At 35.8% G+C, this 19,534-nt stretch overlaps 1 protein-coding gene across 1 annotated transcript in view; it reads left to right on the plus strand.

Annotated features, from left to right (window-relative positions):
• Positions 1-3,519: 3,519 nt before the first annotated feature.
• Positions 3,520-19,534, plus strand: part of clmna (calmin a) — a 34,572-nt gene continuing 18,557 nt past the window's right edge. The window contains exon 1 of the mRNA XM_051133312.1: positions 3,520-3,932. Coding sequence (XP_050989269.1) covers positions 3,848-3,932 — 85 coding nt within the window. The 5' untranslated portion in view covers positions 3,520-3,847. The remainder of the gene's footprint in view (positions 3,933-19,534) is intronic.

Raw genomic sequence — 19,534 nt, forward strand, 5'->3', positions numbered from 1 at the left:
TCTACTACATATTTCAGTAAGAGACATAATTTATGTTATATTAAGCCATACACGTCATGATACCTAGGGATTTTAAATGCAATTTGGGCTAGTTTTGAGTAGCAATTGGGTGGGGTTTGTTGTGAAAATCTGGCAACCCTGTCCATGTCCAGCTATTTTTAGCTGTACTAAACAGCTCGTTTTGCTGCTTGATATTGCAAATTGGTGTCTTACCATATTCTTTTAATGTATTATCTTAATTATGTACACACTGATTTGTAGTGCAAACTGTTTAACCATTTACTGCACATTGTAATGGTTCTCGTTATTTCCCTGTAGCGGCTAATGAACCGGAAATCTCGCCCATAGGCTTACATGCACCTTGAACAATAAGGTGGATAGAATAGTTACTTTTTCTCATGAGTTTGGATTGGTTGAAACATTTTATGGGCGTACACTAAGACGTGGCTCGGTCTACCATATTTGCTTGGTGTTGTGGTAAAAAACTTGTGAGTTCCATTCAGATGCTTTTGCTTTTAAATCAGGTAAGTTGATAAGATTGCGAATTGTATTACATACAAGATTCTTTTTAAATTGCTGCTTTATCATGACAGTAGTTAACAAGAAATAAAAAACGAAAAAAGAAATTTACACTAATTTCTCCTATAGCGCCCCCTGCAGCAACACTGGGACAGTGCATATTTACATTTTGCGTAGTTTATTCCAGTCACATATTTATAAATACTTACATTACATGAATAGACAAGTGAAATGAAACAATATTTAAAAAATAATAATCCACTCACAGTGTTATTGTAAATCAATGGATTGTTTTTATGAACTCAGATGTTGGTTTTATGACCTGATAAGCATCATAAGTAAGTTCCAGTGGTGCATTAAAGTTAATACAACCATGCTTATCTTTGGTTCATAGCCCCTGTTTCAATCTCTCATGGTTTCCGATAGATTGACTGTCTGTACCTACCAACAGCATCATACCTACCATGAAGCCCTCAGGCTGCTGTAACTCAACCTGATGTCTCACCATGGCTTGTGGTGAACTGCACAGCATTCTTGTGTGGTTATTACAGGGTAGAAGTATTAGCAGATAAGGAAATGTATTTAAAACACAAACAAGTGATATTATCCCAAGGAATTCAAACAGTATTATTTGCTTATTCAATATAATATGCTTCATTGCATCTCTTTCAAAATTGCTACTATTCGTGACATGCATCATAGGTAAATCAATGTAGCTCAAACCGATGAGTAATTTCCAGTAAGCATGGAGAGTCTAACAGTCTAACAAATGCCCATTATTCAGCATTGCATGTTAAGAGTACAATGCTAAGGACAAAGATCTTTGGATGAAATATTCTGTTCCAGCTTCTGTTAGTGGGCGGTTTTTACTTCTCATCTTCTTCCCTGTTACACAACAGCCGCCTCTGCCTGGAACAGAGGGTGGGTGAATGCTGTTGCCCATCGATCTTTATGAATATTCTGCATAACTGACCCTCGCAGACATGTCTCATCATAATCAGCGCAATGCAAAAACAACAGCGCTGTTACACCTCTTGTTCTCTGTCTCTCTCATGCACATGGTTGTTATCAGCACTCCAAGCTCCTCAGGAAATCCCTGATAATATACTATAATGGCTTGCTTTGTTGTAGTCAACTGACTGTATACCTTATTACTACAATAAAGCAAGCTGTTAGGTGCTCTCTTAGGTAAACACTACAAGATTACCTACAGACTAAAACATGAAGAAACATTATTGGGCACTTGCTTTTACTTTGCATTGCTAAAAAAATATTATTGAACTAAAAAAGCCTTCTTTGTAAAATATCAATATATGTTAAGTTATATATTTTAAGTTTGCAAACAATAATTTTGTAAGTGATGAGCAAAATCAATGTGACAGTCTATGTATTCTATTTAAGGTGTAAACTGATAAGGCTTGTGAGACTTAAAAAGGAAAATGTTTGCTGGTTTAGAAGCTGATTTACTGAGGATATATCAGTAATCTTGTGTTGATTCATGTTCCTGAATGATTAAAATCCATGGAGCAAAAACAGACAGATCAAGATAAAACCTACAGTAGTTTAAGCTACTGTGCTGCTCTCTGCACCACTTCACTGGTTTAATCGATAACCTTTACTATGACTATTCTTGTTTCTTATCAGATTGACTTGTGCAGTATTTGTTAGTGTCATTAGACAAGCTCTGCGGGAGTGGTCAAGATAATAGATGGTTGTCTATTCCAGCTCACTTTAAACGATCTGTCGGATATGTGCTCGCGGCATGGGGGTGGGTAGGTGATTTGCACATCACATGAAACAGATTTAGCTCGGTCATAGTGTAAAACAGGTATAGCGAAGCCACGTACAAACGACTGGGGTGTCCTTCACATTTACACGACCCGTATGCCGCACAGCACCGCATACAGACACAATTCCTCCAAGACGTCTTTCGTCAGTGGTAAAGAGCGAGAGAGAGACCAGCGTTGGAAGTATGATTCATTTTAGTGAACCGATTCGTTCTGACGGTCCGTTCAAATGAATCGAATCGCGTAACTGATTCACCTGTTCTATGAGTCTTCTCTCGAAATAGCCCTTAAAAATAATGTGCGTGTGATTTGATATGGAGGGTTTGATTCATGTGAATTACAATAAGATATTGAATCATAATGATTTAAGTTTTCATAACATGCTAATGAGAAATGATAAAAAAGTAAGAATTTTTTACTCACCTGCTCTTGCAAACAGGTTTTTAGCATTACTTTGATTTAAAGTGAATATTTATCATTAGCATAAGTGCCCACATTTCCGCTTTTTAGAAATTTCTTGAAAAAGATATGAAGCCATATAAAGACACGAATGTTTATTAACACAAAAATGTTTGGAGAAATTCTTTACAATGTAATGCCTCTATACACTCATAAATTACGGATATTATGTAATTGTTAGAATGTTGTTTTTTATGTTAATGAGCTATTATATTTTATTAATCATCTTGTTTGCTATCAGTGAGATATTCAATTTGATTTAATTTTAATTTTATTTATTCCAATCAAAATTAAAAATGAGCAATCAAAATAAAGAGGAGATGCAGAATTTGGAAATACCTACATAAAAAGCTGGAAATGTTTTAAAAAGTTAAAATAATACAACATGCAAACATCATAACTAGCTCCATGGTTGTTAGGTCTATTATGAGACAATTTCTAAATAACGTAAAATTTTAAGTCATTATCATGAGAATGACTTGCAACTCGTAATTTAGTTTTAATATGAAGACATACTCAGAATTACCAAGAGCGTTCTGTTATTATGAGATTCGAATACATTAAGTCTTAAGTCTATTAAATAAGAATTAATGTATAATATTAAATCATATAATGACTTGACTCGGCTTTCATAATCCATAATGCTCTTCAGTTTTAGTGTTCGCTTTGCCAGTCGAATCGACTGAAAACGAATCAGTTCAAATCAATGATTCGTTCGAATCAAACATGAGCGAGAGAGCCAGCCCCGTCCTCAGAGTATCAGAGGTAGTGTGGGCGTGCACAGAGAATCCTGCAAACATTAACCAGGTGGTTTTTCCTCGCACATTTCCCTCTCATTTTCCTCCTCCGAGCTGCGCTGGAGAGACTTTCCTGTGCGTCACGAGGAACCCAAGTAACTTTACTGGAACAATGCGGGAGCCGAACACCAGCATCTCTTCGGATTTAGACCCCTGAAACCCCCACAAACTCCACTCATGGCCACCGCCTGGCCACCCGCAACACAGAGCACTTTATAAGAGAGAGATCTACCGAAATCACGGGACGGGAGCTTCCTAAAACGAGCGACTCTCGGTTTGATCCAGATGGCGGGACACGAATGGGATGATTGGTTTGAACGGGAGGAATTGATCGGGCAGATCAGCGACATCCGAGTGCAGAATCTGCAAGGTAAGAGTGCTGGAGGCATGGGATGGGTAAAAGAGTATAAATATTTCATGAGCACGAACATTTGTATAGAAGTAACTGGAGTCGATTCAATGTCTCCATTCACCTGTCGGTATAAGAACCGATATACTTACATTTAACAATGTACCGGCGAGGTATAACAGTGTTGCGCTTTAGTGTTCCATTATGGCAAGCCATTTTAACATACTACTATATATTTTTTGTTACTCCTACCTCTTTTCTAAATGCTAATAATTTGTCCAATGGTGGCTATTAGCTTATATATTCAGTAACAGTTCAATATTTACATACAAGGAACTGGTCATGATAATAGTGTCTCTAGTATAAATAAATATACTAAAAAAGTATTTTAAATGCATTTATTTCATGCTACGTGCAGTACAAATACACTTTCATATTGTGCATTTAATACTTTTTTGGAATTGTACTTTAGTATAATAAACTGGAATATATAAGCGTTAAATTGGAACAACTAATTTTGTACTTAATGCACTTTAATTGTGCAAGTAGTGCTGAAGTCCAACTAAATAGGCTAAAGTGGAAATATTAGACTAAATATTTTGCATTTAAAGGCGATATTATTGAAAGATATATACAATACTTATCAATAGTGACATTAAAACATATGTTAGGCTTAATATTAAGAAATGTGCATTGTGCACAAGTAGTACTTCAAATAAGGTTTACAATTTTTATATCAGTAAGTCTCGTGTGATATGTCAGTAAATATGTTAATAGACTTGAACTAAGTATAAAATAAATGCATTTTAAATCTACTACTTTTTTACTAGGGGTAAAAGTGAGATGAACATGTTTATGTAATTTTTTTGTTCCTAAATAAGTTTAGTATTGGGCTGTTTACACAGACAGTGATTTACGTTCACATTAGTTTGCAATGACAGCTAGTGCTTTCCAGTAACACTAGTAACAGAGTTGACATGTTTAGATTTTTTTTGAGCATCTCACCATGGGTTTTGCATTTTTGAGATGACTTGTTGATATTTTAATATGCCGAACTCTGTTTGACTTTGAATTAAGAGAGATATTAGTCAACTTTTGTACAGGCATCCCATCAGCTAGACAGTACTTGAGCACAAGCATTAGATACAATACAATACAAGATTATACAATAAGTACAAATAACATATAGTGTTTTCACGACACATCATCAGTCGACCATATTGGCAGCACTGAACGTAAGCGGTGCAACTGAACTGAACGAAACTTGCGTATTTTGCTGATTATTGGTGCTGAAATTGATAAATTATTGCCATGTTTTGGGCTGTGCTAATCATTTGTACTGGGAAAAACATTTGGAGTACTATAGACTGCCAAAAGTTATAACAAATCAAGGAGAAGAGTGCAAAGAACTATATGAGGAACACAAGGCGTTTGCGGTTGACCAAACTGAACCAGGATTTCCAGGGCATGAATCTTGGCAACATTTGTGTTTGTTTTTAGCATTTCCGGATAGGTAGGTGAAATATTAGGCTAATATCTTAATTAATACAGCTTGTACGCATCTTTACTGCCTATTAGCTTTAGTTTGTCAAAATATTGCATACTTTCCTGCTTACTAAGTCCTTCTCTATATAATTTAGCAGCTTCCACACGGTTTTACCGTGGTTTAGCCAGCATAAATTAGCAGAGCAACATATTCAGTAGTACATTAACCATGCAATCCATGCTGTTGTTTACATCTGAGTTTCGCCAGTATGGCCGTGCATCCAGGTAACTGACCAAATCGCGACGTACATGCAAACCTATATACTAGTTCGTTTTAAGGAATAAACGTTACAGCAGCTTGCCATATTCTATTTCTATTCAAAATGTAGTAACCCTATAAATTTGAGAAGTTCAAACAAGGTCCTGCCTAAATTATCTGTTGTATTTATGGACATGATGCAATAGCAATGGGTCAATGAATGAATATTAATCTTTTTGTTTTCATAGACAACTTCCTAGAGAAGGGAAGCAACAGTTATCTGAATAAAGTCTCCATGCAATGTTTTAACTTGCAAAGCAGCATCAGGGCCTCTTGTTTGACGCATAAACAAGAATAAATCATTACCCTGGAAAGAATTGATTTAATGAGCAGGAGTTTTACACATCACTGATTGTGCATGTTCTCGGCTTTGCCATCAATTACTTTAATGTGCACCGTTAATCGCTGCTCGGTGTTGGCCGGTGGCATTTCAGGTCTGTTTTATGTGTTTAGTATTGCACGTTGCATGACAAGGAATGACTAAAAACATGTCAAGCGGGGACAGAATGAACTTACATTAGGGTCTGTAAAAAAAATAGCTCTCTGAAAAACTTTCAGATTGAATGTAAGCCCTCAGCTCCTGTGGCCTGGTGCTGTTCATTGCAATAAGGATTTAAGATGTAATGTGGCTTGTATAGGGCTTAGTGGCAGAAAAATTACTGTAGAATAGAAATGAAACACTGCAGAAAACAGATGCTGGAAGCAGATTACGTAACATCTTGTCTTTATTGAAAGAGCAATGCCCTCTGCTTTGGACCTCTGGAATTTCAGTGCACTGTTCCCATAGTCCAGCCTTTGAGTGCTTTCCAGATAATTGGGATGCAGACTCAGCTCAGTGCATGACTGCCGCAGGTTTGTTTTGAAAAGGAGGCGAAATCCATATCTGTATTAAATGTGCATGTGCGCAGACACACTTCCACATGGTCCTTACCTCAAGTTATCTCCTCTCTAGAATAGAAGTGCATGAAACAGAAGTGACCAAAACATTATTTGGTGGTAACTTAAGCAATTAAATTATTATTATTAATGAAGATAGTAGAGTTACAGCTGATAATTGTGGTATATCTATTGTAATATGACTTTAAGGATTATTTTGAGATATGTATAATGTAATATGCAAGTGAAGCAAAAATTCTTCTTGTATTATACTAGTTTCTAACAATATAAAACATCTAAAACAAAATCGGATGCCTAAATCAGAAACATATGTTTTTACAGATTTCTATTATGATAGTTGTCATCATATTTTACAGGTTAAGAAACTAAAAACCCCTCTAATTTGTCAGGAAATTAGAGGAGGAGTTATATAAATTAATTATTAAAATTAAACCTTTTATTTAGCAAAGGTGCTTTAAATTGATCAAAAATGATGGTAAAGACATTTATAATGTTACAAAAGGTTTTGTAAAAAAAAAAATTAGATTTTAAAATATATTAAAATAGAAAACAGTTATTTTAAATAGTAAAAAAAAATCAAAATGTAACTGTTTTTGCTGTACATTGTATCAAATAAATGCAGGCTTGTTGAGCAGAAAATACTTAAAAAAAAAAAAAAAAAACATTAAAAATATTACTGTTTAAAAACTTTTGACTGCTAGTATGTATAAAACAGATTTTTCAAAGTTGTATACTGCAAAAAAATGATGGTTTCGACTTAAAATAATTTGTTACCTCGCTGCCTTAAAATGTTAAGTTTAGTCAACACAGATATCTAAGTTGTCACTTAGTACAACTTAAAATTTCAAGTTGACTCAACTTAATTTTAAGGCATCGGGGTAACAAATTATTTTAAGTTGACAATTTTTTTTTTTAAGTGTAAATATTATTAGAAAATACTATTTCAGTCTTTCTACTTCAAAATGTTTAATGTGTTGCTGTTTCATTGTAATTATTTGTGAAATTTCTAAATGTGAAAATTGCTTCTAAACCTTTTTTTTTCAGTGTAATCTGAATAAAACAAAAAAACTGAAGCGTATGTTACTCAGAAAGCATCTGTTTGTATTCAGGGTTTGTATTTGGTCTGTAAGTGCTTTTTATCATAAAGTAAAGGTCTACGAATCTTCTAAAATGGTGATAAAACAAACCTACTTGCCTCGAAGCAGAGCGCCGCTGATGATGGCAGTATTTAGTACCTATAAGAGTCCCACATCTGCTGAAGCGCTCTGAAGTGCTGAACCAGAGCCAGTGTGCGCTAGGGTAGAAAAAGTGCAATAAAGTAGAGATCAGTGCGTCTATACTGAGCTCTCTCTGGACGGGAATTGTTTTAGCGTTGTCAAGCAGGACAGATTTTCATATGAAGTGTTGAATGAGAAATTGCTGAAGTACCCTCTCTCTCCCTGCTTCACATGCACACTTGCAGGCACTATTTTGGGGAAGTGCTGTTCTATATTAGAAGGCTTTTCAAGAAGAGTTGACCTTAGGGTAGAAGTCTTTGGTATGAGTTTGCAAAAAACGTCTGGAAATCAGGACAGTATCTCCCTGTCTTTTCCGTTATTCTCCCGTTTTTATCTGTAGTTTTCCTCAGGCAGCTGCAGCAGCTCTGATAACTCACTTTAGCCTCACTTTAAAGCCCTTCCTTCTGTTCCCTATTTGTGCATGAAACATGATTAAAAGATGATCTAATCTAAATCTAAGTTGTTCATTCTTGTTGTGTGGCATGTTGTTTGGTTTCAGGGACAGGTCACTCAAAAAAAAAAAAAAAGACATAATTTAGTATTTTTTGTCCAAATATCTCCTTTTGTGTTCCACATAGGGCCCTGTGAAATCAGTTAATTTTTTTTCTGTTGTCATTTTTCTAGATTCCATTTTTTTTTTTTTTTTTTTTTTTTTTTAATTTAAAAATGTTAAAGTTATATTTTTAGGCTTTTTATGCCTTTATTCAGACAGGACAGTGGAGAACAGACTGAAAAGCACAGGGTGGAGAGAGAAGCAAGTGTGATTGGCAAAGGACTACGAGACGGCATTCAAACTCAGGTTGCCGTGAGCGCAGTTGCCCTGTATGTCAGCATCAACATAGACTGTGTTTTAATGATTAAATTAAAAAATATTAAAAAGCATGTCTGGTTAAAATTGTTAAAAAATTTAAAAAACTTAACAGCTTTTTACTTTATAAAAGTATAGCAAAAATTTTATGCTGTCAAATGATTCACTGCGAAAAGTTTGTTTACACAATATATGTGTGTCCTGTGTATATTTACAGTATGTATTTTAAAATATTTACATGCATTTACATGTATATATTTATTTGTATATAATTGATATTATATAGAAATATTTTTAAAGTATACATTTTTCTGGTAAATAAATTCTGGTAAATATTCCTTAAAAAGGAATGTTTTAATAAATTTATTAGTAGAAGTATTACTATCGTTACATTAAGTAATATATTTCTGTCACAGTTTCTTCAAGTTAAACAGAACTTTCATTTTGTCCTTTAAGTTACTGATTGTATATGATATGATGATTTTTTTAATAAGAAATGTAAAATGTGCATGAAGTGACTCTTAGAGCAGTTCTAAAATTAAGTTCATGTACTCATAAATTGAGGCGGCAGAGGCTGAAAACACAGCGAGCGTCACACGCTTCAGTATGTGTGTAGTAAACAAAACCTTGTGTCTGCGCCATTCAGTCACAAAGACACACAGAACATGCAGGTTCGTATTTAACTAGTATTTTGCGGCTAAATATTCACAGTCACTAGTCCATATCGTGTTTTGAGTCAAGTGTACTGACCTACTTTTGAATTGTTCATGTGACATTCTGAGTTATACAGCAAATTCCAGTTTTATATATGGATTGCGTTTGCGTTTTCTGCATTGTGGAAATCATAGGGCCCTATACCCACACAAGAAAGTCGTACAGGTTTGGAATGAATTGAGGGTGAAACAATTATAACAGAATTTTCATTTTTGGATAAACTTGCTCTTCAAAATCCAGCATTCATGTATATTTTCTAATGAGAATCCATACAATACAATGTGCCATTCTCTCAAATGTAATGTACTTTTGGAGTGCTTTCCCTACTTACTTGAGAGTCTCAGATAAGAGTTGTTGTAGTGTATAAAGGACCTCGGAAACCTGAAAATATCACTGCTACTTTCCACGACCCTCCTTTTTTAGATGTTAAGGATTGTGTTTGACTCTGGACATCTAGAGCCATATCATCGGTGAAGGAGAGCCATACTGTAGGTGTACCGTTATCTATATTTAGCCAGCACTTTCTTCAGCACGCATGAGCGACTCGCCTGCCTGACATAGGCTGCGTGTAAGGAGGATGCAGCTGAGTGCTAGAAACCTCTGCAGCTGAGAAATTATGTAAGCCTTGTTAACTCTATAGCTTCCAAACCAGTTGCTGGCGAATCTGAAAATGGATAATTATGGTATTGCTTTAATCATGCTTTGCTTATGGGAGGTTACAGTGTGCTATGCAGCATCAGTTTAGGCTTTCATATTGATTGTGTCATGGAGACAGCGGCCTGGCAAACAGTGTGTATTTTATTAGTGATGCCTGCCAAGGAAATCCATGAATCATGCTTCAAATTATGCAGCTTGGATGATTTTTAGATGATAAAACAAAAGAATCCTATAGAGTTACATTGAATAACATCTTGGAAACTGTAAAGCATTGTGTAGGTGAGATTTGGATGAGAAAGCAACACATTTTATTAATGCAAACATTTATTATTGGCTTTAAATCCTTCAAGCTGTCAATATTCCATAACTTTCCTCAGAAGTAAATAGGAAAACTTTGTAATATCTACCTTTGTGCTTTTTTCATTTTACGAACATATTTTTTCTGTTTCACTTAATGAGAACATCAAGGAAGCTATTTTCTTCACTGCAGGTGTTTGTGACAGCTAGCAAAGCCCAGTAGTGATGAATAGCATCAGTGTTGTAAAATCTGTGCTGTCTCAGTTTTATAAGTAGACTCATTGTCTAAAAGAGCACTTTCCTGATTGGCCAGTCGTTGTGATAGAAAGATGATGAAAGTCTTATTCAAAAGCAAATATATGGTGTAATGTCTTGGACTGAAATGAATGGGATTGTTCATCATAACAACACATTCTTCCTTTGTTGGGTAATTATTGTTGGATAATCAACGAGTTGCATAAAAGCTCAGGGCCTCTGTTTTGGTTTTGCCCTCTTGAAACACAAATCGTCAAGAGTCAGAGAGGTTTCTCCATGGCGGTTTTGCAAATCTGTCAGTTTTACATTCACGGCAACTTGCTTAGGGAGAGAAACAGGCTCTAATTGCTCTTGCATAAGAGTCTCTTGGTGTCAAGTAGAGTTTGGCTTTTGTGAAAGGATTAATTAAACGCTTTCGGTTGACGGATAATAGCTATTGTCCAACAATAACACCTCTTCTGCTGATATTCAGAGCTAAACGCTAAGGGTTTACCTATGTGAGATAACATAACATTTTGCATTTTAAACGTGTCAAAATTTCAGTCTCAGTTTCTTCTTCTTCTTCTTCTTCTCCAAAATGAATAGCATTTTTAAGGGCCTAAACATGTTTGAAAACTCATGAAAATTTGCACACACACCAAAAGTGGTGAGCATTTACATATGATATGGGTTTCAGAAGTGTGTGTGGCAAAATGGCTTTATAGCGCCACCTATTAAATTTCAACGAAGTGCCCCTCAAGCTATGTTTCACGAAATTCGTTAGACACACAAAACTCTCCCGGTCTGAAGTCAAAACCCAACAGTAAGTATTTTGGAAGTCGTATTTTAACAAACTCTTCCTAGAGATTTAAACAGATCAACACCAAATTTGGTCAGTGTAATCTAAAGCCCTTTGTGACGTTAAATTGCGAAGATCCTGAGTTTTCGTTGAAGGGCGTGTCCGTGTTTCGATGTTTTGCCATGAAACAGGAAGTTGTTGTAATTCAATCTGCACCAGAATTCACATGTTTGATAAGAGTCCTGACCTGAACACATGTCCATGCTCATATTCAGTTATAGTCATAGCGCCACCTGCTGGCAACAGAAAGTGGCATATTTCACACTCTAACAAACTCCTCATAGAGATTTAATGACATCAACATTATATTTGGTCAGTCTAATCTAAAGGCCTTTGCGATGTTAAATTGCGAAGATCTTGAGTTTTCTTTAAAGAATGTGTCCATGGCGGCCTGACAAAGTTTGATGTTTCACCATGTAAAAGGAAGTTGTTATAACTCAGCCATACAGTGTCTAATTTGCCCCAAACTTCACCTGTTTGATAAGAGTCCTGGCTTGAACACTTATTTACTTATTATCATAGCACCACCTGCTGGAAACAGGAAATGACTTGTTTGACTCTAACGTAAACATGCAATGTCCTGTCTGCACTAGACTTCACGTTTGGTAGGAGTTCTGACCTAAAAACTTCTAAAAGCCAATACTCATAATCATAATCATATAATCATAGCGCCGCCTGTTGGCAACAGGATATGTCATGTTTTAAACTAACTCATACATACCATGGTCATGCACCAAACTTAATATGTTTGATCAAAGTCCTGGCTTGAAGACATCTACATGCCAATATTCAGTTATAGTCATAGCACCACCAGCTGGCAGCAGGAAGTTTGGCACATATAAATGACTTTGATATATTCCTCCTATATTTACCTCTTTAAATGCATTATTGCTCACCGTTCGCTGTTTTCCTGAAGCCACCGAGTGGCGGGGTGTGAGGGCCCTTTCAACGCTGCTTTCAGCTTTAATTTAAAATGTTTTTAAACATTTCTTCATTCACCCACCAACGTTAAATATTTCTTTCTCTTCGTCTGTTTACACATTCTGCACATCTGTGATCAGAGGTGAGCTGTTTTCTCTTGACATTAAACAGCCTGACTAGTTACCTCATTCCCAGTCTAGGGACAGTCGTTCGATCCGTTTGATGTTTGAAAAGCGCAGTTTAGACTGTGAAGTCCTTAAGCCTCTGAAACAAATGTGATTGTGACATTAAATCCCATTTTTAAGCATGTAAGTGCTTCTGCATTCACTTCTTTTATCTGGGAGTAAATGCTGCGAAGTACTTCGTATCTCAGTTAACATTGGATTTATTTTTATGGGTGAATATCACAACTTTTTTTGCATTGTGACATTTTCATTACTGTTAAGGACCTATTAGTGAGTCACAAAAAAAAACTGTCATGGCAATTTTCCTTTTCAGTGAAGGTATGAGGCAGTCTTGAAGATTTATTTCTTGCAAGAAAGGTCTACAGTCATATAGTCATTCAAGTTGGCTGCAGAGTGCGACAAAGAGGAAATACGTTGACTCAGCATTTAGGCCTATACCCCTAATCAAATCAGGATGGCTCTATCTCATCCAGCCATAATGCATATTCAACATATGTGTCCATTTAAAGTATCCAACTATGTCCATAGATACGTTTATATGTATTTAATGCAAATCATCTTCTTAGAAGCTAGAATGTAGGGTCTTTGTTTACATTTACGCATTTGGCAGGCATTTTGATGCAAAACCACTTACATTAAATGCATTTTTATTTACCATTTTTATTTCTTTACATTACAAAAATGAAGGAGAAACACATTTTATGAGCATTTGAATGAGAATTTTGAAGAAAAATATGTTTGATTAGCACAAGAACAATGTTACAATGCAAAAACTGAAAATAAACTTTTTTTGTGCAAAATGCATCTTATAGGCATGAAATGTGACCTGAACACATGGCATGTAGTGTGGCATGTTAAGTACACAAGCAGCAGCTCTCTAGCACTTGTAGCCCACAGAGGATTGAGACAGAAGAACCAAGCATGTCTAAATGTATTTATTTAGACCAAGGAAAACATTGCCATGCTCACAATGGCTGCTTTCAGGGTTTCAGAAAAACTGAAGTAGTGACATTATCTTGTGTGCTGTCTTTATAAATGAACACAGTAGAGTTTTTGACCATTTAACTTGTATATGGAAAGCCCTAAATACTTTCAGAAGACCTTCTTTTGTGTAGTATAATGATATAATGCCCACCCAGTTGGCACTCAAGCCCATCTAATCACAGAATCTGTATTTTGTGTTTTTGCAAAAAAGAACAAAGTAATTCCTAATGCAATCGCCTTATTTGTTTATTTGCTTATAGGCTCACCATTAATTTGGTAGCCTGCCTAAGCAAATTCAAGCAAATGCTATCTGTGTAGCTGGCAAAATGTGATATGGTAGCAATTATAACTATGCTTTTTGACTTGTTTTTCCCACCTGGTCTCATGATGAAAACGTACCTGTGGGAACTTTTTCACAAGATGCGAAATATGTACCAAGTACATATCGCAACAGTTTCCAACAGAAAAGCACGCACTTGTTATTGTTTTCATACAGAGTTATGATTACAGCGTTGCACATTCCAAACGTAACAAGCTTGCTTGGTTACTCAGTCGGCACGGAATTGGATTTAGGATGCGGGGTACGAATCCCATTAAAAACATGACTCACGATGAAAGAGCTGGAAGATGAGATCGAAAAACAAGCTGAAACATGCAAGCTAAAGCATGCTTGCGATTGCGTTTTTATATCACATTCACTTTTGTTCATACTCACGGGTAGGTGCAGATGGTACTGTATGTTATTTTAAAACATCATGGAGCATTAGAACTATAGCGCTACTCCATGGACATTTCAAGTCAGAACTGCAGTGACACGTACAAAATCAGTGTCACATAAAACCATAGACTGTAAAAAATATGGACGTAGTGTCCGTGACATCACCCATAGGTTTCTGAAGAGCATTTTTGAAGCTCTTAGTGGGCAGGAGTCGGCCGTCGCCATCTTGGAATCGCATCACTGCACGTCACTCCCGGATAATCGAAAATAGGCAAAGAGGCGGGACGTGGGTGGAGCCGGTTACTGAAACCACGCCCACCTAGCGCGACGGTGGTGACAGCAGCGGCAATCCACCTGTCATTTAAGTGGCCACACCCTAAATTATGCAGAACTTTAAGGCTTAGCATATTATTTCTCCTGTAAAGTTGGGCATTTTAGCATGGGGAGTCTATGGAATTGAAGCCAGTCGATGAATTGTAGTTTAAGTCATTTCCATGTTGGTTTCGAAAGAAAGAGCAGGAGGTTGCTGCTTGCATAAACCAGGAAAAGATGCGAGGACGGAGGAATCAAAGGATGAGCACTGTAATATTCTTGACCACTCACGCGTCACTTCAAAGTGTCGTGTTGTTAAAGTTCGATATTTAAGACATTCATAAATATCAATAAAGCAAGACTCCCTGTTTAAATATATGACTTTTTTTTTATTATTATTATTATGACAGATAGGAGAATTTACACATGCGTCACGTTTAGTTGATAAAACAATTCCGCAAAGGATTCACCTGTGTATCCTCACACATGACTCCTCAGGTAGCCTCCTCACTCCTCAATCTTCGCCGCCTCATGGTGCAGTTTGAGAATTGGGATGTCCTACAAGATGGCTGAGCTCGATTGGTTTCCGGGTGATAGGATGGAGGAGCGAGGAGACAAGGAGGGATATTGAGAAGCACCCCAGGTTGTGTTTTTCTGACATTGCTTCACTGTTACCCAAACTATGCAGTTGGTACCTTCTAACTCTTCAACAGCTTTTTGTAAACAGATTTTTATTGCATACTTCAGTGGATTCTGCACCAGCCAATCAACTTCCATTGAGATAAATGGGAAGGGTAACAGATAATATAGACCTCCTCGTTTGCAGCATAAATCAAACTCTAAACTCTAATGTTGTGCATTTGGAAACCTTTTTCATGAGTAGACTACATAATTGACTGGTGGTTTCTATTTTATGCCCCTCTCATACCATATACGGGAAACTTTCCTGTTTAAAATTCACAATGTCTCCTGATGGCAAGAATGGTTAGTTTCCTGCTGGATGATATCTCACTTGGCGAACCCATTCTTTGCATGTTAAGCAAATAAGAGTCACATGATTCTGAGTCTCTGTGTGTTTATCAGGTAAAAACCAAACTCTGTGACTGAAAGTAAATGAACGATAATAAAACTGGTAACTGAGACTTAAGTGATTTTGTTGGTTAGTGTATCTGTAATTACTCACATTTGATTCTCATCATATTTGACAAATTGGAGGATTTTGAGAGATGATTATACATCATCAAAGAAGGTTCTCCCACAGGATTTGCATTTTACAAGAAAAATTATGTCATTCTGTTTGGACAAAGCACTGTTTTCATTGACACATTCACTTTTTGGAAGCATTTTAGGTTTTATCTTTGTTGTTTCATGATTAATTTACTGTGAACTGTTATTTCGAAGAGCATGTACAGTCATTGTAACTTAAAGCTACTTATCCTATGATGGAACGTCTGTGGATCTCACAAAACAGACTTTGGACAAAATATAAAAGTGTGTCATGTAATATTAAGTGATATGTGGGAACATGTAGGAGCCGTTCTCTGGGAACTGAAAATAGAGCAGAGTTTGCTTTGTTAAGCAAAACTATTGCAAATCAGCTAATACTTAGCATATGAAAAAACTCAAAGCATATTTCTAAAGCCGTCTTGTTATAAATTCATTCAGCCCTTGACACAATTCAGTAACATTAATTAGGGTTGCAACAGCTAAATGATTAAATAGTTTGTAAAATACAATAATGAAAATGGCGATTTCATTATTGATTAGTCAGTTTGTTCATTAACAATTTATTGATTAGTTTGGTGTTTTCACAGTGCATAGAAAACCTCCATTAGTGTTGGCACTTTGAAGAATTAAAAAAATGCATTTCTATATAAAAAAACACTTGGTCTTCACAAAATCTAAAGAACAAAAGGAAAATAAGATTTTTCTTTGTTTTTTTGCATCGTTGCATTATTTTCATGACAATTAAGAACATATTAGTTGTCATTATTGTAATGCAAGTAACTAGGCCCACTTTATTTTTTTTTATGCAAAATATTGCAGCTGTAGTCATGATACTGATGAAATCGTCAATCGATCAAAGAAAAAATCTTCCGATTAATCAGCTGTGTTCATAAATTTATGTGAACAGAATCACAAACAGACCTGCTGATCACAGCAAAACAATCTTCCCGTCCTAACAAAGACACTCTCATGAAAGGTTCCAGCTTTGCTCATGTTGAACGTTCAGACAGCCAGAGTTCAAGCCCGTCTGTCACACTTGAGAGCTCAAAGCTGTCCCGCGCAGCCAGGCAGTGGCCTTTTGTGTTTATGAGCGCTGGCTCTTTGGAGCTGGAAGACAGCCCCCTCATTAAACAGACATGGTCTGTGCAGAAAGATGGAGAGGACTGTGTTCTTGGCTGGGGCCCCTGGCCTGAAATGCTTTATAGCTCCTTTGGCAGGAAAAAAAGAAATCAAGGCTGGAGTGTTAATGTTCTTTGTGATTTCTACAAAGGGATTGCTTTTGTAGTTCTGTAAAACTGATATTGCTTCACTAAACTTCAAAGCTATTATCTACTTTCATATCTTTTTTTTATGATTTTGTGCTGTACACAAACGTGCATCGCCTTCTAATATTGTAGGAACTGTTCACGCGGGATGTTTTTGTGTTTGGAAACTGCTAGATGAGAAATATACGGAATATTGGTACCAGTGATGGGAATAACGGCGTTTATAAATAAACGGTGTTACCAACAGCATTATTTTTTCTCAGTAATGAGTAATCAAATGAACGCCATTACCGTTACAAACAATACAGTGCGGCATTACTATAATCTATTATAATATTATTATAATTTTATTTTTCAGTTCATCAGCGTACCTGTATTTGACAAGCTGTAAACTCTAGTGCAAAGGCACACGAGCTGTCGTTTTGTCTCATACACACGAAAAGAAAGATTCAGAGCGAGAGAGTCTTATAACATGCAGAACTGACGTGCACCATGTAAACAATATTCTTTGTTGCATTTTCCTGTCAAAATAACGGAGGTCCTTTGGAATTCTTCAACTTTTAAGAACTGAGCGAAACTAATGCGAAACTGATGCGCAAACGTCAATCTTATTGGCTGGCGCTCACCTATTAACGTCCCTGTTTTGATTTCAGCAAATTAGTTTGAGTGATCGCAGACAACGTGATTAATATTCATAAACCCAGCAGCTCATTAATCTTTAGTGCATTTTATTTTGTTATTAGTACTACAATTCGTAGTCGTTTTGTTATCTTATCAGTATTGTTTTTAACTTAAATATAATTTTTATATTTAGGTTAACTTTGTCATCATCACTTAAACATACTCTTTCAAAACACTAATAATTTAATAACGCTGCTAAATGTAATATTTAGCGAATTTCAAAATGAATATCTAATAGAGCTGGGTTTTGTCAAAATTTGCGATTTGATTCGATATTGATCATTAGGGATATATATCAGGTACAGTACATGGCAAGTTTTTTAAGGAAAAAATATCTTATATATCTTGTAATAACTAATGCTGTAAAATATATATGAGAGTCAGTTTGTACTACATTACTATAATATTGAAGGTTAAAATGAGCTCATTTATATACAAATGCTTAAATTACACCCAGTGAAGTTTTCTCATTAATAAAGCTACAATTACGTACTTGTATTTCTACTCCAAAAATTCATTTTTTAAAATTATATATATTTTGAATGGTCGCCGTCATAAAAACTTTATGGATTTATTCAAACATAAATGAACATTGAAGAACAGTAAAAATTGTAATGAATATCTTATATGGTGCATATAACAAGTTTATGGTCACCTAATATGTTTCTTCTGAGGTAAATGCAAGGTTGCCAGGTTTTCAAGGCAAAGCCTGCCCAGTTGCTGCTCAAAACTAGCCCAATCGCATTTTGGGGGTAAAATACATGTGTTTTGGCGGGGTTCCCTTGGTAATTCACATTCCAGGGCCTAAATATCATGTAATTGGGGTTGCTTCAACCTGTGGACATTAAAAACAACCCACGGCAATAGTATTAAAGTAGCTCAATTACGCGGGGAAACTGCAGACTTGGCAACACTGGGTAAATGTGATGTTACGTGGCATTGTTTACAAGCTGTTACGCTGACATCTTTTCGCAGCTGAAACACTGATTGAGCGACTGCATGAGACAGGATACAGATTTCGACAAGTTGAAATACCGTCAAATGTTTGTTCATGTTTATTTCGTGCTAAAACTGGTATTAAAGCAGACGAGATGATCATTTGTCGTTTCTCTTGATCTGAGGCACTACAGAGATCTGTCACTACACGTTAAACAGTGCCAAAAAGGTATTTATTGTTTGAATATTGTAATAAAATGGACAAAATTTGAAATCTGAGACTTTGTTTTATATTAAAAGTAACCTAGCACAAAGCTTATTGCAATTTCTTACATGGGAGGTGCGAACAATGTTCCATTCATTATCTGAAAGCAGGTTAAACTATAAATTCTTACGATTTAAGAAAAATAATGCAGCATTTTAATATTAACCATTTATATAAATTAAATTAAATATACATTACATAGATGTTTGGATGATGCTGATGTACATATGTAGCACAATTTAGTATGAACAGACTTCGTTTGTTTTTGAGCTTGACAAAACAGCTAAAGCACTGTAGGTGAATAAACCTAACCAACCGCCAATATGTCATACTGGGGCCGGTAATGCAAGAGCAGTCATTAGTAACCAGAATCCTTTGCAAGGATTAACTGTTTATTATGGCTGACCAGAATAAAGCAATTATTGGAAGCCAAAAAATTGCAAAACACTGTGTTGTTTCATTAAACGTTGCATTACGTAGTTGAATTTGGAAGCACCTGTGTTTGTACTTAATATGGAAAGATATGAAGTCACATGGAAAACCTAGATAAACATGTAAAATAAAGGGTTTCATTTGACGTAA

This window comes from Labeo rohita, chromosome 17 (assembly GCF_022985175.1).
Source record: "Labeo rohita strain BAU-BD-2019 chromosome 17, IGBB_LRoh.1.0, whole genome shotgun sequence".
Classification (NCBI taxonomy): Eukaryota; Metazoa; Chordata; class Actinopteri; order Cypriniformes; family Cyprinidae; genus Labeo; species Labeo rohita.